Here is a 20,536-nt window from a genome sequence, read left to right as displayed (position 1 = left end):
TGACATGCAACCCGTAATCTGTTAAGTACATCAATTGCCTATCACCTGGAATGTCTATACATATTTCCGATGCTTCTCGCTGGGACATCATCTTATATGCAAACAAGAGCACTATAATGCAAGTCTATATCAGGTCGCCTTTCTGCATATCATGCAATACTTAACTGTTAAAATCGATCCAATCGTCCCAACGTAGCGGTTAAGCGGGAAGGACTTATCACTGTGAACAGAGTGCACCTTGCCCCAGCTGGGAGGCACATCAGCGCTAGCCCAGCAGAGGGGACCGAGCTTTTGCAGGGCCGGACAGGGGGGGAAGCTCTTTAGCTTGCTAATGTTCCCCCTAATTCAATTGAGAGATCAGGCCAGTTTGTTCTCGAAATAGTATCGCGTTTTTCCCGCCCACTTTCCAGGTCCAGGTCCATGTACAGCCAGGTCCAGGGTTGGCTGCATGTAGCACTGCTCTCTCCTCCTCCCCCTATGGTGAATTCGTATTATTGGATTGCCATTATTTTCTGCCAGACATCGTCCAAGGGGCCACATTGTGATTCTCTTGTGTCTTGGTGACCCAGAGCCAATTAATTCATCCTCAATTCGTCCTCCTACTTTACTGGAAGGGGGTCTGACTTGACGTGGTACACCTTCGTCCCATTAGATCTTTTTACCCTCTTCTTCTATTTATTCCGATTCTCACATTCGCTTGAGGTCCTACTTTTTTCTTTCTTCTCTAGCAACCTCCTCTCCGGCCCATTTGCCGTGTTCTTGAATGCGAGCTTGGTTGTCCTCGGTGGAATAGTCAACGATATCCTACAGCCATGGCCGATCAAAAGGCCACGGTTGCCTCCGGCACCGATCCGAACGGCCAAGGTCTACGCCAGCGTAACGTCCCCGGTACCCCGGTAACTGTTCCAGTTCAACAGGTCGAAGTCGACGAGAAGAAGATACATGGGAAGAAGGTATGAAAGCTTTGAGCCCGCCCTTTACTGCTGGAGATCCGGCCAGCTAACGAGTACCGCCTCCACAGCAGCAATCCCCTGTCCTCGAGTTCCTCGATGAGTGGGAGTTCATCATTGCGCCAATCATCTTCACGGCTCTTGCCTTCTTTACTCGACTATACAAGATTGGCCTTAGCCCGATCGTCACCTGGGATGAGGCTCACTTCGGCAAGTTCGGTTCGCACTATATCAAGCGCGAGCTCTTCTTCGACGTGTACGTACCGATGAATGTGCCGAGTAATGGTGGAAGAAACACAAATATTAATGTTAGTATAGGCACCCTCCTCTGGGCAAGATCCTCGTCGGGTTGTCTGGTGTTCTGGCTGGATACAATGGCTCCTTCGAATTCAAGTCCGGTGAAACCTACCCCGAGGAGCTCAACTACACCTTCATGCGCGCCTTCAACGCCTTCTGGGGCATTCTGTGCATCCCGCTGGCCTACTTCACTGCTCGCGAGTTGAATCTGAAGCGCCCGGCCGTCTGGCTCGTTACCCTCATGGTCCTCTGCGAGAACTCGTACACCACCATCAGCCGCTTCATTCTCCTCGACTCCATGCTTCTGTTCGGCACCGTCGCAACTGTCTTCTGCTGGTCCAAGTTCCACAGACAACAACAGTACAGCTTCGACCCAGAATGGTTTTTCTGGCTGTTCATGACTGGTCTCAGCTTGGGTTTTGTCTGCAGCATCAAGCTCGTTGGGCTTTTTGTCACTGCCCTCGTCGGACTCTACACTATCGAGGATCTGTGGAACAAATTTGGCAATACCAAGATGCCCATTACAACACTGACTGCCCATGTGGGTGCTCGCGTCGTCGGACTAATCGTTGTCCCTTTCCTTGTGTACCTGTTTTCATTCGCTCTTCACTTTGCCATTCTCACGCGAAGCGGCCCCGGAGACGCCCAGATGAGTTCTCTGTTCCAAGCAAACCTCGAAGGCAGCGAGATTGGTCGAAACTCACCGCTCGAGGTCGCTATCGGGTCTAAAGTTACTCTCAAGAACATGGGATATGGTGGAGGTCTGTTGCACAGTCACGTCCAAACCTACCCTGAGGGTTCCAACCAGCAGCAAGTTACCTGCTACCATCACAAGGATGCCAACAATGAGTGGTGGTTCTACCCGAACCGACACGATGCCGACTTCAACCCGGAGGAGGAGCCTAGATTCATTGGAGACGGCAGTGTCGTCCGCCTGATTCACACCCAGACTGGCCGCAACCTCCACTCTCACGACATCGCTGCCCCCGTCACCAAGTCACACAAGGAAGTTTCCTCCTACGGTAACCTTACGGTAGGCGATGAGAAGGATCACTGGCAAATTGAGGTCGTCAGCGATGTCGCATCTCGTGATAGGAGCCGAGTTCGTACCCTGACAACTGGTTTCCGCCTGAAGCACCCGTCAATGGGCTGTTATCTCCGTGCCGGCAACGTCAATCTCCCCCAATGGGGTTTCAAGCAGATCGAGGTTACTTGCGACAAGACCAACAACCCTCGGGATACCTTCACTCACTGGAACATCGAGGCTCACACCAATGAAAAGCGTAAGTAACGAACCTTCAAATCTGCTTTGCCAAGGCTAACGTGAATACAGTCCCCCCTGGAGATCCTGGAAAGTATAAGTCGCCCTTCTTCCACGACTTTATCCACCTCAACGTTGCTATGATGACTTCGAACAACGCCCTTGTTCCAGACCCCGACAAGCAGGACGACCTTGCCTCGCAGTGGTGGCAATGGCCTATCCTCAATGTTGGTCTCCGCATGTGCGGTTGGGACGACAAGATCGTGAAATATTTCCTCCTTGGCAATCCCTTCATCTATTGGGCCTCGACCTTGTCTCTTGGCGTTGTCGGACTTGTAACAGTTTGGTATATCCTCCGATGGCAGCGAGGCTTCAGGGACTTGTCGCAAGAAGAAATCGACCAGATCCACTACTCGGGTCTTTACCCGATTCTTGGCTGGTTCCTTCACTACCTGCCTTTCGTCGTCATGGCGCGTGTTACTTACGTCCACCACTATTACCCTGCGCTCTACTTCGCTATCCTCACCCTTGGCTTCCTGGTCGACTTCATGGTTCGCACCCAAAAGAAGGCTATCCAATATGCCGTTTACGGTACTCTGTACACCATCATCATTGGTCTGTACATCTTCTTCATGCCGATCTGCTGGGGTATGACGGGCCCGAACAAGCAGTACAGCTACATGAAGTGGTTTGACACTTGGCGCATGACCGACTGAGAGGCGTCATCGCGCTGGCCTTTATAGACAATATGATCACCACCATTTTATTGTGGGGACATTTAGGTCTCTCCTCCACAAACACTGAGAGGGGTGCTGGCCATGGGTGATGGAACATCATCTGTGATCTCCCGCCTTCGGATTGTAACGATATCAGGTAGCATATCTCTGGAGTGATCACAGGGAACAGCTAGGGGGTGGTGGAGTTCCGGCAGGGAATATGTAAAAGGTGTTGGGTGCGGGCTTGCCAGGAGACCCCAATTCCACCAAGAAAAGGAGTCATCACGCCACTATCTAGATAATAATGTGGACTTTTCTTTCTTTCTATGTTGAACCAACTGTCCGTTGATATGCAGGCTTCATATATCTAGTCTGTATGTGTGTATATCGTACGCCAGATGAGAACGTAACATGTCGGCATGGCGCAAGTCTGTCAGGAATCCTCCTCAAACCTATTTTTTCTTCAAGAACGAAAGAGCATTATACGAATGACACGATCGGGTATCATGATGCTCGATTATAAATTTGTGATGCCCACGTCGGCTTGTTTGTTCTCATGGGCAGCAATGCTGATAATTGTAAACCAAAGTCGAACTGCTACGGTCCGAATAAATCGTGTGCCCCTTCTCCATGCTTGAATGCTTGCTTGCTACTTCTATGGCAGGACCTCAATAAGGGTATCATCCTTCCTTCGCATTTGCCATTCCCTACTCCTCGCGTTGACAGATAAAACTGCGTTTCTTGTCTTATGTACAGATTTTGCACTACCTGTTGCTGATGCTTTTTTGTTGCTGTTACTGTTGCTGTTATTGTTGTGACTCTCATCACCATCTCCCCTGGATCCAGATCATTAATACCATTCATCATCAGTACGCTCGCATGCTCTAACAGCATCCTCCCCCATTCCCCTTACTCGAGTCGTTCAGCCTGACTTGGCGTCCGGTCTGGCCCGGGCCGGGGCCCTTGACACCGCTCCGGCGGTCGTTGAGGTCGTACTTGCCGGCGTTGATGTTGTCGAAGATGCGCTCGGCGACCTGCATGAAGGCGAGCTCGACGCCCTCGCCGCTCTTGGCGCTCGTTTCGACGTACTGCAGGACGCCGTTCTGGCGGGCCCAGTCCTGCGCCTCGGCGACCGTGACCTCGCGCTTGTTGTCCTCCTCGCCCGCCAGGTCGGCCTTGTTGCCGACCAGGATGACCACGATGTCGGGCTCGGCGATCTGGCGCAGGTCGGACAGCCAGTCGGTAACGTGCGCGAACGTGGACTTGCGGCTGATGTCGAAGACGAGCAGGGCGCCCGAGGCGCCCCGGAAGTAGGACCGCGTCACCGACTTGTAGGTCTCCTGGCCCGCCGTGTCCCAGAGGGACAGCTTCATGTGTTTCTGCTGGTCGGAGCTCTTGGGCGGATCGGGGAGACCGCCGCCGCCGCCCCCGTTCGCGTCGGAGCTCCCTCCGCCGCTGCTGTTGGCTTTGTTTTTCGACGACAGGGCGGCCTGCTGCAGGGCTTTGGAATGGGGCGGGCCGACGGGGACTATGCGCGAGCCGAACTCGACGCCGATGGTCACGTCGTGCTGGGGGCTGAAGCGGCCCTCACAGAGTCGGATGGTCAGGGACGATTTACCGCATCCCGAATCGCCTATGCATACCAGCTTGGCGATGTAGTCCCCATGGTGGAGAGGACATGTTCGGCGCTGCTGGCTGTGAAGAGGGAGGAGGGATGTCGGGAGGGGGGGGGGGGTCGGAAGGTTTGAGGGGTATGGTTCGTATTCGGCAGTTTGGAGCTGGGAGAGGGGAGAACGAGGTTATCCCGTGATGTGGTATCAAATTTCAAGTCGAACCACCGTCGTCGCCCTCGTCGTCGTCAAAGGGTGCTGGTTCAATGCCAGGTTTTTGATATAGTATATCGAAAGATCCGGATGCTATCAGGCACGTGATGTTTGGAGGAGCGATGTGTGAGGTGTTTGGTACGACGTATACCAATGAGACACGACAAAACCGTTGCTGTGGTTGCGACTGGATGCACGTACAGTACGTTGTATGTATGATATGCACAAAAGTCTATTCAACAGGGCAATGCGGTGGGTGTTGTCAAAGAAGCTTCCGCTGATCACTGGGTACTGTCCACCAGCCCGAGCAGTCCCTAAGGTAGCATTGAACAAGTACCAAGGAGGCTAGACCTATCCGGTGAATAATGGTGTAGGTAGTTTCAGTAGCAGTAGCAACAAACCTGTGTCAACAGATAGATAGCTCACGTTAGTGACGGTGAAGCAAGAGTCGTTGCAGATGCGCCCGCCTACCTGGCCGATAGGTGATAGGTGCTGATAAGACCAGCGATTAGGCAGGTTAAGACAAGGGGGAAGGATGACCTCAGAGATGCACAAGCCTCAACCATCATCTGCCACTCCCGACGACACAGAAGGCTCGTGACTCAAATCATTCTTGCAGTGCTACTGTACGTGATTACCAACATACATAACTCACAACTCACCGCCTGTGTTTCCGTGGTTGTCACAAGTAAATAGAAGCTGATCGCAGTCATTGATATGGATTCCTTCAATGGACCAAAAGACCAAGAGAAGATGATGCTCATGTTAAGCCTCAAGGCCCCAAGCACCAAGGTTGGTTTTGCATGTGCGCTGGTTCGCAGTGGACACTGAATTGCTGCAGGGTCTAACCCATCTACGAATGAGTCTCTGAGTCTCGGAGGAGAAGAGCGTGTGTGCCCCGCAGTACCCGCTGCATTCGCCTGGGGCCTTGTATGTAAGACCTTAAGGCAGACCTTACCGAAGCCGGCATTAAGGAAAAACATCCGCGTGCAGTTCCATGGGCAGGCGGCTGCTGGGCAAGTCCACGGGTGCCTGTGATAGTGGAGGATCCCCCAATCAAATGGATCCCGATCCTGTTAGAGTGGGAAGTGAAGCAAGCCATCTGCTAAAGCACCTAATAATAATGTCGGCGTGACATGCAACAACAAACTCATTTGTTCTTACAAGTAGATTTCCAAAAACCTACTTACCTACCCTACCATCTATGCTTATGCAGCACTTCCTCTTCGTTGTGGAGGAGGAGTAATAAAGTAGCCGTTTGTCCAGAATCAATCATCATAGCTGCTTCATTCTTCCCACATCCGTCGTTTGTACCACCTGGATTTGGATTATTGCCTAATCTGCATATCGTCATCGTTCCCCAACCCCGATAACCGCGTCCCCAAACACTCACTCACTCTCTTACCACCTCCCGCTCATCCACCATCATTTGTTTGCCTTGTTCTATGTGACCCAGCTGCGACAAGTGCCTTATCCCTTTCAATCAGGAAACATCCACACATAAACTGTTGATAGAGGGAACTGTATCCTTTGACTGTTTCCGACTCACCCATATCTCTTATCTATAAGAGGCCGTCTCTTCTGGCGCTGCCGATATGTTCTCGGAATGTAAGTTGCCCCCATCTCTCAGATCGCCCTGGATATCGTTTGCGATCTTCCCAACATGATGCACTCCGTGCCAGATCTAGATGCTGACTGGCTGAGTGAAGATGCCTCCAAATTCCTAGCCCAGTCGCAGTCGCGTCTGTCCAACTTCGGCCAGACAGATGCGACTGGCGAACCATCCGGCCGACAGACCTCCGACCCATCCTCCCGCTTCTCCCGCCACCCCACGCGATCCGCCTACCATTCTCGCCTGGGCAACCCATACCAGCCCTCCGGCTCGAGGTTCGGCTTCGGTTCGCGCTATCAAGGCGGCCAGGACGCTGCGCCGCTGTTCCACAGCGCTCTCAACGAGTTCCAAGACGAGGACGAAGATGACTTGCGCGAAGCTGCCGATCTGCGGGCGCTACAACGGTCAAGGCGTGTCTTTGTGTCGAGCCGGATCACAGAGCTCCGCCTCCGAGAATGAACAAAGCCGAGGGTCTCTGGACAGGAGCGGTGAGCGGGATACGAGAGGGTACGAAGACCGGGGTCGCCCGATGGGCATCAAGAGCAGCTGGAACGGCGAGTCCAGTTTCAAGGACTTCAAAGACCGCACAGGCAAACAGAAACGTCAGGATGAGACCGAGACCTCCGGGAAGCGCAAGAGCGAGCGCGCCAACTCGGATAGCAGCGACGGCGGCAAGATGGTGGACATCGGCCTCGAATCCGAGATGCTGGACAACGAGGTGCCGGAGGATTTACTGCAGGAAACACCAGTCGACACGGATCCCCCCGCGTTTCAGCAGTTCAAATCCAAATCCGGAGGCTGGAAAGGGGCTACCCCGAGCAAAAGGGAATCCAACCTCGAGCATGATCCTAGGCTGATGCGGCAAACCATTCTAGAGGAGGAGGAGCCGCCAGAGGAACCCATCCCAGGACCGACACATGTCGAATATCAAAACGAATTGTTTAAGAACGATCAGTTCTGGGCGTGGCTCTACCTAATAGCCATTGCCTCTCTGTTCGCCACATTTGTGCTGGTCTGGCTCCATACGTCGACACCGAGCCGGAAGAATCCCATAGGCGACACCATCTACACCGCTTTAAACAGGTCATACTATCTCCTGGCAGTCGACACCGTCGTGGCAGTCATAGTCTCTTTAGTATGGATGGCGGCACTGCGATCATATGTACGACAGCTCGTGGGCATCATCATCATTGGCAGCCCCATAGTTCTTATCTCATTCTCGATATACACTATGGTCCTGAGCTTCCAGGGGCCTGATAACGGAACGCGACTTCAAGACCGAGTTATGAGGTACAGCTCTATTGTGCCCGGTATTGCAGCCTTTGTTTATGTTTTCCTGATCCTGAAAACACGAGATACGATATCCAGGGCTACCGAGATGCTTGCGTTTACCAGCCGTGTCCTCAGCGCAAACCCAGCACTTGTCATGCTCGGGTTCTGTGCGCTAGCTTTCACTGTTGGCTGGACGTGGATTTGGCTATCGATGTTTACGCGCGTCTTTCTCGGTGGCTACTTCTCTAGGTCACTGTCGTCATATGTCATCGGTGCCGCGAGCTGGTGGCTGGGTGTATTCTTTGCTCTGATGTACTTATGGACAATCTCCATATCCAGCAATGTGGTCAGGGCCACTGTGGCCGGTACGGTTTCGAACTGGTACTTCCACCGCAACAAACAGCCCCCGTCGCCGTCAAACGCTGTGGTGGGAGAAAGCACTGCAGCACGCGACCAATTCCACATTCGGGACGATCTGTGCCGCTACACTTCTCGCTTTGGCCATTCGGTTGCCCCTTATAGCCTTGCCCCACAGAGTCTCCAAGACTGTGGGATTTCTCCTTAACCGGTACACCCCGGCATCCGTGTTTCTCTTGACGAATCCCTTGGTTATCACACATGCCGCGATCCATACACTACCTCTGATGTTGTCGGCAGCGCAGCTCAGCAGGATGCAGTTTTTGGATTCGGACAATCCAACGAATACACTGGGTCTAGGTCACCTCCGGCATGCGAATAGGTACAGCACCGGTCTTATGCCGTATCGACTTGCCAAGTTCCTTCTCCACGCCACGCGCACAGTTGTGGCTGCTGGGCTTGGGTTCGCAGGCTGGGTCATGACTGCGCGGCAGTTGGAGATTCAGCTGCCCCAAGGAGCTGGTATCAAGGGAAGCGCCTACGCCTATATTGTCGGCCTGGTTGCTGGAGCGATCGGTTACAGCATCTTGGGCGCTCTGGAAGGCATAATGATTGGCATACTTGACGCAGCTCTCATCTGCTATGGAAGTGAGCGTAGGATGGGAAGCGGACGGATGGGCTACTGCATGGAAGCGGCGAACCTCTTCGGTGGCCGAAACGAGAGCCGCGACATGGTTTAGACAAGATGTTAAATTGCAGCATTTATGGTGTTTTTTTTTCTGGAAACCCTGGCGCAATGGGCCTTGGGTTATTTCTGGTGGTGTTGGGGGTATTCGCAAGGTGTGAATCGATTCACGTAGGGAGTCTGGTCACTGAAGGTTGTCTTTGTTTGTCTACTTGGGTAGGTAGGGTCTGTACGGTATTGTTGCCAACTCGGACATCGGCTCACCAACCTAAGAGACGTTACGATGTATTTCCATATGCCCCTTTGTTGTCGCCTTGGGATTGCTCCGTTGCACCGGCTCGCAGTTCGCGTACTCGGCGTTGTGATCATCCTCAATATTTTCTTCTTTTTCTCTTCTTTGCCTCCGGAGAAGTCGGTCAGGGACAAAGGGTGGCTGTGTACCTGGTCCTCGGGAATCGACTGGGTAGGAGTGGCAGCTACATATGTAATTTGTATGCAATGAGAGTAGGTATACCCATTTGATGGGACGCCATCATTGGTGTTTCAGCAACCTCAGCTGCAAGTTCATTACCCATCTGCCACCCTACCCGACTATTTATGCAATGCAAGAACGTGCATTTTGTTAGTGCGGTTTATTTTTGGAAACTTCAGTACGACGTGCACACAAGATGTAGTCCAGATACCGACCAATTTTGTTGTTGCCATATGTTTCAAGTTGAGAAGCAGTCAGATGCGGGTGGGCATGCTTGACCAGCCGTGACTGATTGGAGTCAGCGGCAATCCCCCGTGATTGGCAGCCGACGGTGGCTTATACCAACTGTACCATCGTAGTCGTCACCTTCATTCGTTGTCCCACTGGTGCGGCCCTCGGGAGCATTGGGGATTCCCTCCAATGCGGATATAGCAGAACATTCCAATTTGCCGCGAGGTGCGTAATGCAGGTAGGTAGCAAGTCAGCGAGCGCGGCACAGCCACGATTGTGACATAGCTGTACTGCCTGCCTGGCTGCCTGGTCTTCATGGTGGCCTCCGTTGTGGAAAATTCCAATGCCACCTGTTACTTCATACACTACCACGTACATACAGCCTGACACCTTACAAAGAAGATTCCGGGACCCTGCGCGTGTTATGGCTAGCGCCGTGTTTTAGTGTTGAGGAATTGCGCGAGCAGGCGGGCTTTTGAGCGGGCTACCTCTCGCCAAGAGCGAAGCCAAGATGGCCGACATCCAATAACTGGTGGCAGTGCAGAGCATCTAGATCTTTCAACTCGCCATTGCGTCCGCGTACGTGGGAGACACCCACGTGAGTGTGTCCCACCCCATCTGCATCATCGAACATCGCCCCCCAGGCCGGCCAGGTGGGAACTGCTTTCGGGTGTACAGTATGCATCTATTCGGGCTATGTATGTTCTTGATGTTTCTACGAATGCACCTGTGTGAATCCAAATCCAAATTCCAAAAATTCAATACATAAAACCACTTCTTTCCTCCTCGCGAACTCCCTTAGGAACAAGTCCGTCTCTCACTGGTCCACCGGACAAACAACCTCCTTCCCGAAACACATACAAAGCACACATCCCCCCCCCCCCTCCACATCCACATCGTACCAGGGGCCCCCCACTTACTTAGACACTCGTATACAGCAAGACCCTTCGACAGCTTCGATTGAACCGACACGACACATATTCTCTTCAGCTCCATACTTGCCTACTTTTACTTTACTTTGTTTTACCTTTTCCTTTGCCAGATAACCCTAGAAATACAATCCGCATGGCAGACTTCGACGCACCTTCAGGCCCCCCGCCTCCCAGGGTCCCTGAGGGTTGGGTTGCGCGCTGGAACGAGCAGTACAAAGAATGGTAAGTAAAGCTCCTGCTAGGTCAGGCCCTACTGATAGCCAGGCCGAGAAAGAAGACGAGGTTCGTTAACACAATACCCGTCCAGGTTCTACGTCAACACCTATACCAAGAAGTCGCAATGGGACAAGCCGACAGCGCCCGCCGTCGATCCCAACTCCGAAGCCCCCATGGGCCCCCCGCCCGGCTACACCCCCGGATCGACGCCTGGCCCCAGCGACAGCAAGACCAACCCCTTCGTGAACAACGCTACGAAGCCCGGCGGCGCTGGCCCGTCGCACGGCGAGAGCGAGGACGAGCGACTGGCCCGCCAGCTGCAGGAAGAGGAAAATGCACGCGCCGGCGCGGGCTCTAGAGGCGCCGCCGGCTCCTACATGAGCGGCTCGCCTGGCCCCGCCAACCAGTCGCAGTACCCGGATCAGCTACCCCACGACCTGGCGATGCAGACCGCGGCGATAAGTCGCGCGGTTTGCTCGGCAAGATCTTCGGCGGAAGCAAGAACAAGCAGAACCAGTACCCGGCCCAGGGAGGCTACCCACAGCAGGGTGGTTATGGTAGCCCTGGCCCTCAACAGGGCTACTACCAAAGCCCTCCTCCCCAGCAGGTATGTACACATTTCCATCAAACAGGTTCCTGTGCCAGCAGCTCGTCACCAAACCTCCCCCACTATGATGCGTGTCGGCGGTGATGCCACAGATTCTGAGCAAATCACTAATATGAACTTTCCCATACAGCCCTATTACGGAGGTCCTCCCCCTGGCCAGTATGGTGGCTATGGTCAACCTGGTTATGGACCCCAACCTGGCTACGGGCCACCTCAGGGAGGTTACTACGGCGGCCAACCACAGTACGGCGGCGGATATCAGCAGGGGTAAGTAATAACAATAAGGGCAACCAAACCCTCGAGCCACGCCAATCTCGGCTACCAGTACTTTGGAGAAGACAATGCTAACCATGGTATTCACAGTAGGCCCCAGAAATCCGGCGGCGGCGGTATGGGAATGGCCGGAGGTGCCGCGCTCGGTCTCGGTGCCGGCGTGATTGGTGGCGCTTTGGTTGCTGATGCCTTTAATGACCACGAGCAAGATTCTTACGCCCAAGGCTATAATGATGGCAACGATGGCGATGACTATGGCGGTGGTGGCGATGACTTTGGCGGTGGTGATGATTTCTAAGCCCAAACATTACCTCAAGGTTATGGATGAATCTGGCTTAAAAGCACAGCAATTAGGCTGTGTCATAATCGGCGCTTTGCTTGAGTGATGAAAATGATTCCTCTTAGACGAATCACGATATGATAGGCGTTACGGCGGCAATGCTCAAATGGGTCTCCAAAACGTTGGGAGACAGACAGTATGAATGCATACAGAAACTCAAGGTGGCTGACAACTGGACAGCATCCCTATAATGAGCAGATGAGCAAGCATGGTTTTACGTATATACCTAAATTTCACGCCACGATTCAGAGGGAACGCCTCGAATATCTCCAATGTGTGAAACTCGTTAGTCCAGTAATACAACACGTCTGTATCATGCATTTATGTGTATTTGTTGCTGCTACACTGCCTTGAGATCCTGACTAGATGGTATCCAACGACTCATGAACAGCGATGGGCTGGCTTTTCTGGTGAATGATTTGAAGATGAATTTGGGCTGCTAGCCCACTGCTGTCAGGTTTCGCATGATCATGAGAACATCAGTTCTCACTGGCTAAGTCTAGCATCCCACAGCGAAAGGGACTCAATATTTGGACCATTTACCATCGTCGTCCATCAGGGCCAGCACTAATAAATAGGGGTCACGTGTACACAGCAGTGACGGGCCGCTTTCCCAGCACCCCCTTTATTTCCTTCGCTTGCCGGCGCCGTTGCCAGCGTCTGAAGCAGCGATAGCGGCAGGGCCACCCTCGTCTTTCTTGTTCGACGAGCCGGCCAGGAACGCGGCCATGTCGAAGTTGCCCATGGGGTTGGCGGCCTGCTGTCCGCCGCCGCCCATGAGGTTGGCCATGGGGTTGTTCTTCTGCTGCTCCTCGAACTCGGCGCGCATCTCCGGGTCCACTGGTAAAAAAGGGAGGAAGTTTTTAGTCAATTATTCGGGGCAAACTGGGGGCGGGTTAATGTGGGTGGCACTTACTGTTCTCGACCATCTTGGGCATGAGGAAGAAGATGCCCATGCTTACCATGGCCAGCAGGATCATGGGGTTCTTGAGGATGCTCGTGACCGAGACTGTAGTTTAGTTCGTTGGTTAGCAAAGCCCTTGATCGGATATTTCCTCGTGCCCCTTCGTTGTCATCATCCAGAATATGCCGTGTCCCGTTGTACACAGGCTCCTTTCTCCAGCATTCCAGATAAAGGAGCAAGGGGTAAGTCAAGACTCACAAGAACTCCGTTCGATGAAGTACTGCTTAGGAGCCAAGCACCGCACCGGCAGCGCCGCCGTCGCCGTCGCCGCCAACGACCCCGCCCCGCCCAGCGCGACCTCCTTGGCCTCCTCGCCCTTGTTGTCCCAGTCGTTGCCGCGGAATGTCTCCCACGCCTGCACGCTCAGCAGCAGGCCGCCCAACTTCTCTTCGGGCGCTGCGGCAGAGGAGCCGGCCGCGACAACAACGTCGACGCGCAGCGGGGCGAAGGCGTGGGTCGCGCAGTGCACGTCGGCGAGGTAGGAGCCCGGCGTGACGTTGCGGAAAACGAAGGTGTTGGCCGCGCTCAGGGGCGCCGAGTAGGTCGTGTACAGGGTCGCGAGCGTGGCGTGCGTTGAGGGCGGCAGGGCGTGCGGGTTCGGCAGGTTTGGCTGCGCTGGGATGGTCAGGGTTACGGCGGTCGTGGCCAGGGCGCTGGCGGTTAGGGGTTGCAGCAGCAGGCTCAGGAGAGCCGCGGCGGCGGAGAAATGCACTCGCATAGTTGCTGTGTCGAGAGGTCGTGGTTGTTGGATGTGGTGGTTTTGTTAGGTCCCTTGGAAAGGTTGCATGAGATAGCTCAAAGCGGCTTTCGTGGTGTTTGATGTCGTTGCGGAGTCGAGCCCGCTGATTGGTCAATCTGTCAGTCTTTACACCCGTGGGTTACTTCGAACTCCTGCAACTCTCAACTTATACGACAACAAAAGTGTACTTCTATTCTACAGATTGGCGTTTCTTTAGATACATAGACATTTCTAACATATAATGGCAACATTCGTTCCCAGCTTGGGTTCTTGGGGTAGTTTGAAATGTACTGTCACTGGCTGTCCCCGAATATATCCACTGCCTCTTATAACCCCTCTTGCGCCTCCCCTGGACATCGGGACATTCCTCTTTGGATAGAGTCCATCTTAATATCATCAAGCTCTGTAGTACTTATTGCAACCATCTCCGTGAGTTAGGATTGGGTAATTCGCACGCCTGCTTGCCTTCCTTGGATACCGTAGCCGTTTTCCATTATCATACCAACTGAGACAGAAGTCGCAGCTGCCATATCTGACGCTTCCGCGGTAATCTTTTCTATATTGCATGGGCTGTTCATCAAATTCTGAGATCGTCATGGGCATGTGATGGGTATTTCATTGCGAACGTGACTACATAATACATATAGCTGGACAATCTCATCCAGTCCCTCTCCTCTCTCTAGACAACAGTAGGCGCAACCTCGTCCTTCTTGGCCTCGGCTCGCCTCCCTCCGCAGAAGAGCCAGCACCGCTCTTCGTAGCCGCCGAGGCCGACCTGAAAGACTGCTCAAAGTCGGCGACGATGTCGTCGATGTGCTCGGTGCCGACCGAGATGCGGATCAGGTCCTCGGTCACGCCCGAGTTGATCTTCTCCTCGTCCGACAGCTGCTCGTGCGTCGTCGTCCAGGGGTGGATGGCCAGCGTCTTGGAGTCGCCCACGTTGGCGAGGTTCGAGATGAGCCGGAAGCCGTCCACGATCTGGCTGCCCGCCGCGCCGCCCCCCTTGACGCCGAAGCTCAGCACGCCGCCGAACCCGCGCGTCAGGTACCGCTTGGCCAGCGCGTGGCTGGGGTGGCCCGCCAGGCCCGGGTACGAGACCCAGCTGACGTAGGGGCTGGCTTGGAGATGCGTCGCGAGCCGGAGGGCGTTCTGGGCGTGGCGCTCGGCGCGCAGGCTGAGCGTCTCGATGCCCAACAACAACTGCTGGGCCGCGAAGGGGTTGAGGCAGGCGCCCATGTCGCGCAGGATCTCGACGCGGACGCGGATCGCGAAGGTGATGGCGCCGAACGTCTCCCAGAACTTGAGTCCGTGGTAGCCCTCCGAGGGCTCGATCATCTGGGGGAACCGCGCCGCGTTCTTCCCCCAGTCGAACTTGCCGCTGTCCACGATCACACCGCCGATGGTGGTGCCGTGACCCCCAATCCACTTGGTGGCGGAGTGGACGACGATATCGGCGCCGTGCTCGATGGGCCGCACGAAGTAGCCTCCAGCACCGAATGTATTATCGACCTGAAAGTGGATTAGCTGCTAGTTGCGCCGTCTCGCCGACCCATTGGACGTACAATAAGAGGCACGCCCTTCTCGTGGGCGACTTTAGCAATGGCCTCGAAGTCGGGCACATTGTATCTGGGGTTACCGATGCTCTCAATGTAGACTGCCTTGGTCTTGTCATCGATGAGCGCGGCAAAGTCTCTCGCCTTATCGCCCTGGACGAACTTGGTCGTGATGCCGAACCTGGGTAGCATCACTTTGAGCTGGTTGTACGTGCCGCCGTACAGATTGGCGGTCGAGATGATGTTATCGCCGCAATGTGCCAGCGCTGTGCTGGTCATGAACTGGGCCGCTTGTCCCGAGGCTGTGGCGACGGCGGCCACACCGCCCTCCAACGCGGCCATTCTCTTCTCGAAGACATCGACTGTGGGCTGTATACATATTAGCGAGACGGTACGGCCATGACGACGAGCCGAGAGGTTAGTCAAGTGCGCACATTCATCATACGGCTGTAGATGTTGCCGAACTCCTTGAGGCCAAATAGCCTCGCGCCCTGGGCCGAGTCATTGAAGGTGAAACTCTGATATGCACATATGTCAGCCAATGTGCCGGTGCCTCGCTCTCCCTGAAAGGAGCTGGTGTATTGGTATACGGACCGTTGTGGCGTATATGGGGACGGCTCTAGATCGGGTAGCCGAGTCCGGCACGTGGCTATTCTCCTTCATTAATGACTTCTCACCGACGGGAGAGGAAGGAGGGTAGGCCGGACGGGCTTCAACAACAACGTCACACGTACCCCGCATGGAGCTGAAGCGTCTCGAAGTTCTTGCTCAGCTCTTCGGCCATGGCTCGCCTGTTCACAGTTCAAGGAAGTGGTGGTCAACGGGGGCGATAGTAATGATCTCTTTGGGTGTGTATATAAAGGCGTGTGTCAAGACTTTAGGACATCTATGACACGAGGATGACTATTTATACTTGGGCCTACTTGAAGTAGTCCCTCGACATATGTGCAGCTAGGTGAGTAATGACTTCCCACTCCTCCGGTCAGGACCCCTACCCAGGTACTCTTACCCTCTCTCGATGAGACAATATGCAGTCCTACATCCAAAACGGCCGCTTGTGTCGCTCGGGATGCAGGATGGGAAGTGGGGTTGGGTTGGGCGATAGTCGGGATTGCGTGCTCGACATGGCTTGATGTCCTCACGTCGACACGGCACAGTATCCTCCATCGAAGGCCCGTACCTCACTTCGCGACTTACAAATAGCTCCGAGTCGGCCTGGGAATTGGGGCACCTCGTATCATTAACATCTACATGGCAAGGCATAGTCACAGGCGAGCCCCATTTTCGTGACTGCCTTAAGAGGAGCAGCTGCAGCCGTGTGCGGGTTTGTTTTGTTTGTTTGTCGGCGGTCGGACCGGTTGACCTCGTAGTATTAGCAATATTGAATGGGAGGACCTCGAATGCCGTAGGAATTATGTATGTAGGTACATGGTATATTCGCGGGGTAGTGGGGGCTCGCGTGGAAGGAAATGCGCAGAGAGTGTTCCTTCCCGAACCCAAATCCCACCTAGACTCGCATGGCAAACTTTTCAGGATTCTGAATTTGGCAAGCAAGCCATTGATCCTTCCACGGTCGGGGTGGAGTCTTGTTGTTTCCAAGGTCGCTTATTGTAGTGAATGTATCATTCATGGAAGCTGAATTTGCTCAAGACGAGCACGTCATATTGAACCATTCCAGACTCGTACCATTTCACGGCTGAGGATATCCTCAGCGGAGCCGTGACAAGTCCAGAAATAGCTCATAGAGGGCATCACTACTAGTAGTGCTACTGTATCCCACCATGCAGGCCAGTTCGGATTGCTGTCAAAGCATGTCACGTATGAAACAGTTATTTGGGTTTACGTGTAATAATAATAAACAACCGATCTCGAGTCGGAATTGACTATGTGTTGAGTATCACTTCCCGATCCTTTAACTCCCTCCATCTTCATATTGAGTTTCATTACCAAAAAAAAAAAAAAAGAACATCCCAGCCGACTAGTCATCTAGACCTAAGTCAGTGCTGTACGTGCATTATCACGTTTGTATCCAAGTCGCCTCGTAACCAACGCCTCTAAATATGATTTAGTAGTAACTAATGATTTTGTTTTGTTTTTTCACGGCCCGCAAGTTTGTCGTCCCTGGTATCCTCGACCAGGCAAGAGTCGGGGAGCACCAATACCATGGACGACTGGCCATTTCTGCCCCCCTTTACCCAATCACCGCCCGCAAATGCACATGTTTCTGATGTCACCCCCTTCCTCAAACATGAAGGAACCTAGGAGAGCGACGCGGTTCCCAGTTGCTCTCGAGCAGCCCCGGGCTCTTCCTGTCGCCGTCGAGGGACGGCCGGTAGACGTAGGGGCTGAGGGGGATCTCGGTGTAGGCCGAGTAGGTCATAGGCGAGTTGGTGCTGTTGCGGCGGACGGCGAAGCCGTTGGTGGTCAGGCGGGGCAGCTGGACGACGGGCACGCTTAGGCGAGCTGGGACTCCTTCATTTGCGGGCCGGACTGGGGGGCTGACGACGTCGCCGCCGAGCCGGACGCGCCCGAGCCCCCCAACTTGAGGCCTCCGCGGAACCCCGACTTGACCACGTCCTTGGCCAGGAAGGCGGCGCTACCGACCCACAGCGCGAACTCGAACGCCCCGAACACCACGTCGGCGCGGGCGGCCCCGCACACGGTGCCGCGGCAGAAGAGCAGCTTGGAGATGAAGACGGCCAGGGCGACGAAGCCGGCGAAGTAGAAGAGCATGTTGGTGAGCTCGAGGGCGATCGTGGCGTAAGGGTGAGCAGCTATCCCCGCGTGTCAGTAAAGAACCCCGTCGTTTCTTCCTCTTTCCTATTCCCGTTCTCTCGAGTCATAACAGTTTAGTTTTTGTCTGACGTACCTCTTGGCATGAATCTCGGGGCCAGTTCGAGGTAGGCGACTGAGAGTATGGTGTAGATGGAAACAAACAGCAGCCAGTTGATCTGGGATGGGGAGGTGGTCAAGGTGTCAACGTTGTACCAGTTGGCAACTAGAAACTTCATGTTAGTCGTCTTATCCGGACTATGCTGAGTCCAGGTACTACTAACCATAGGCTGAAAGACCCATGATGATGATGGCAAAGACGAGCTGGGCAGCTCGCAGGCCCAAGACGATCATTGAAGGCATGCTGGATGAGCGAGACAATGCGGATTGTCGGTTAGGGAAGCGGGAGTCGAGGTGGGAAGTCATGCAAAACAACTTTTTCGTATAGTGGTGGCAGTTCGATGGTTGAGGAGAGTAAAGAATGTAATGTAGTTGAAGCGTCTAGCTGAGCAAATAGAGAATTATGAACACACACACACACACAGTTTTAGAAGAGAATAACGGCACCAGGCATGATAGGAGAGAAGGATAGGAGGGGAGGCTTAGAGGGAGTAGAAGAAATGATCCCACTTTATGCGCCGCGGACGTCGCGACAGCTAAAGCATCACCGTATAGAAACAAGAGGCTGGGGTATCCTGTCCAACGCCAAGGCGATCAACTTGCTAACCTATGCGGTGATGCACACCTCTGAAATCCATCTGAAACGTGCCGTACATGGGATGCCACCATGCACGGATGTCGATGCTACGTGCTAGATCCAATCACGTCAATGCAAGGGCAGATTGCTGGCCATGCCGGTCTAGGAAGACCTTGGCCTCGGCAAATACTAGCACTGGTAAAAAAAAGATGTCTGGTTTCCTTTGATTAGCAGCATATTGAAATATTGCACCCAAACATATTTACCGATCCAACTGGTCGGAGTGCCGGGCGGTTAGATGAACGATAGGATAGCAGAGAGAAGGAGACCAAGAGACGAGTCACGTCAGATGACCAAGCCTATCTGGAGAGCTCAGCCTGCGCTGAAGAATCCCGACGAGGACAGAGACTCTCATAGAACGTGGACGGGACCCCCAAGCATCGTCGCATCCAAATCTATATGGACTGACACAAATTTCAGACGGGGCGTTCTATTCTGGTTTTTCTTCTTCTTTCTGTCTCTCCGCTTCGAGTGGTTGTAGGCTGTAGCCAGTCGTCTGTTTCAAACATCAATGTCATTTGTTTCTTCTAATTCTTGAAGAAGCCTAGGGGAGCCGGAGTCCGTAAGACCGCTGTCTTGGCAAGCCAGCATTTGCCCAGAATTAGACAGAATTAGACAAGAAAAGAGAGATTGGATGCAACAAGAAACCATCAATTGAAACAGCATCCCGTGCGTTCACTGCAGCGATGAAAAATAAGGACCTGGCACCGCTGACACTCCTCTGTCAAGGTCGCTCTGGGAAGAGGCCCCGGGGCCTAATGGGGTTGGAGAAGTCTTGGTAAAGTCTTGGGACGGTATCAGAAAGCCTTTTGAGATGGCTTGGCTGCCGGGGGCCCGAGTTCCCTCAGCCGAAACAAGAAGTGTGGGTTTTTGGGACGCCCCCTAGATCTGGAAGCGAACCCTGAAAATGCTAGCGTGTAGTATTCGGTAGCATCGCCATCGCAAAATGGACTGCGTGACTGCTGCTGCCAGGCCCGAGTTCTAGAACTGGGAAGACCGTTGAAGACACGAGAACAAGCAGACTTGGCAACGAGCACGAGGACAATAGTCACGACTTATTAGTAGTGGAAAAGTCCCGTCGTCCAAACGGCCAGAAACTCGGGCATGAAATAAGCTTCATCGAATATATTCCGGAGGCCGGAGCGTGGGGTATGCAAGATATTCTTCGGCTCCCTCTACCCTGTACACAGGTTGGTCGAGTTAGTTGAGTCAGTAGAGCCGACCTTCTCTAGTTAAGCGCGTCACTATCGCGGTAACGTTATGACTGATTGAGATCATGCCCCGACTTGGCGAAGGGCGTCAGTGAAATTAGAGAATGGAGGAGGACGCTGCTGCTTGGAAGGCCAAATGTTTCGATACAGATTATGCGCGTATGGACGTGCCCATTGAGGATTCTAATTGGCACGTGACGCCATCGCAAAGCCCAATTGCACAGCTTCCTCAGACGGCGCCCGCGTCTTCTGGGCATGCCGCATATACCTTCCCCGAGTTCTGCTGGGCTGGTCATAAACCCCGCTGACCTCGAACCATCCAATCGCATGGCGGAGATTAATGAGTCGAGCGAACATGCGGCTTTTGAAAGGGGGCGTGACCCGCTGACAGCAAATGGCTTGGTGGTCTTTCACGAGCGCCGAACGCCTCGGCAACGGTGGAGCTAGTCGGCTATGTCTGGTACGATGAGGTAGCTGGCTCCTATCCCCAAAGAAC

The 20,536-nt window shown here is 53.8% G+C and overlaps 7 protein-coding genes across 7 annotated transcripts; 4 read left to right on the top strand and 3 right to left on the bottom strand.

Moving 5' to 3' along the window:
- Nucleotides 1–812: 812 nt before the first annotated feature.
- PG994_001942 (glycosyltransferase family 39 protein) lies at nucleotides 813–3,224 on the top strand (the record flags this gene model as incomplete). Its single annotated transcript, XM_066853351.1, has 4 exons — nucleotides 813–953; nucleotides 1,022–1,206; nucleotides 1,269–2,530; nucleotides 2,581–3,224. The coding sequence occupies 4 exons, from the start codon at nucleotides 813–815 to the stop codon at nucleotides 3,222–3,224; spliced, it is 2,232 nt and encodes a 743-aa protein (XP_066721492.1).
- Nucleotides 3,225–4,108: 884 nt separating this feature from the next.
- PG994_001941 (uncharacterized protein) lies at nucleotides 4,109–4,904 on the bottom strand (the record flags this gene model as incomplete). Its single annotated transcript, XM_066853350.1, is given in 2 exon segments — nucleotides 4,109–4,857; nucleotides 4,868–4,904. The coding sequence occupies 2 exon segments, from the start codon at nucleotides 4,902–4,904 to the stop codon at nucleotides 4,109–4,111; spliced, it is 786 nt and encodes a 261-aa protein (XP_066721491.1).
- Nucleotides 4,905–6,710: 1,806 nt separating this feature from the next.
- On the top strand, nucleotides 6,711–9,028 carry PG994_001940 (uncharacterized protein; the record flags this gene model as incomplete). Its single annotated transcript, XM_066853349.1, has 3 exons — nucleotides 6,711–7,081; nucleotides 7,143–8,408; nucleotides 8,467–9,028. The coding sequence occupies 3 exons, from the start codon at nucleotides 6,711–6,713 to the stop codon at nucleotides 9,026–9,028; spliced, it is 2,199 nt and encodes a 732-aa protein (XP_066721490.1).
- Nucleotides 9,029–10,741: 1,713 nt separating this feature from the next.
- On the top strand, nucleotides 10,742–12,002 carry PG994_001939 (uncharacterized protein; the record flags this gene model as incomplete). The annotated part of the gene is made up of 3 exons (XM_066853348.1): nucleotides 10,742–10,830; nucleotides 10,916–11,698; nucleotides 11,798–12,002. 3 exons carry the CDS (start codon nucleotides 10,742–10,744, stop codon nucleotides 12,000–12,002), a joined length of 1,077 nt encoding a protein of 358 aa, XP_066721489.1.
- Nucleotides 12,003–12,669: 667 nt separating this feature from the next.
- On the bottom strand, nucleotides 12,670–16,084 carry PG994_001938 (uncharacterized protein; the record flags this gene model as incomplete). Its single annotated transcript, XM_066853347.1, has 8 exons — nucleotides 12,670–12,884; nucleotides 12,961–13,053; nucleotides 13,207–13,731; nucleotides 14,497–15,256; nucleotides 15,310–15,669; nucleotides 15,735–15,818; nucleotides 15,895–15,949; nucleotides 16,035–16,084. The coding sequence occupies 8 exons, from the start codon at nucleotides 16,082–16,084 to the stop codon at nucleotides 12,670–12,672; spliced, it is 2,142 nt and encodes a 713-aa protein (XP_066721488.1).
- A 1,670-nt stretch (nucleotides 16,085–17,754) lies between these two features.
- On the bottom strand, nucleotides 17,755–18,435 carry PG994_001937 (uncharacterized protein; the record flags this gene model as incomplete). The annotated part of the gene is made up of 3 exons (XM_066853346.1): nucleotides 17,755–18,074; nucleotides 18,170–18,298; nucleotides 18,357–18,435. 3 exons carry the CDS (start codon nucleotides 18,433–18,435, stop codon nucleotides 17,755–17,757), a joined length of 528 nt encoding a protein of 175 aa, XP_066721487.1.
- Nucleotides 18,436–20,144: 1,709 nt separating this feature from the next.
- Nucleotides 20,145–20,348, top strand: PG994_001936 (uncharacterized protein; the record flags this gene model as incomplete). Its single annotated transcript, XM_066853345.1, has 1 exon — nucleotides 20,145–20,348. The coding sequence occupies one exon, from the start codon at nucleotides 20,145–20,147 to the stop codon at nucleotides 20,346–20,348; it is 204 nt and encodes a 67-aa protein (XP_066721486.1).
- Nucleotides 20,349–20,536: the final 188 nt, after the last annotated feature.

The sequence above is a fragment of the Apiospora phragmitis genome (assembly GCF_038363925.1).
Source record: "Apiospora phragmitis strain CBS 135458 chromosome Unknown utg000002l:1.0-5516284.0:1.0-5523493.0, whole genome shotgun sequence".
Taxonomy (NCBI): domain Eukaryota; kingdom Fungi; phylum Ascomycota; class Sordariomycetes; order Amphisphaeriales; family Apiosporaceae; genus Apiospora; species Apiospora phragmitis.
This window is presented reverse-complemented; position numbering and strand designations above follow the sequence as displayed.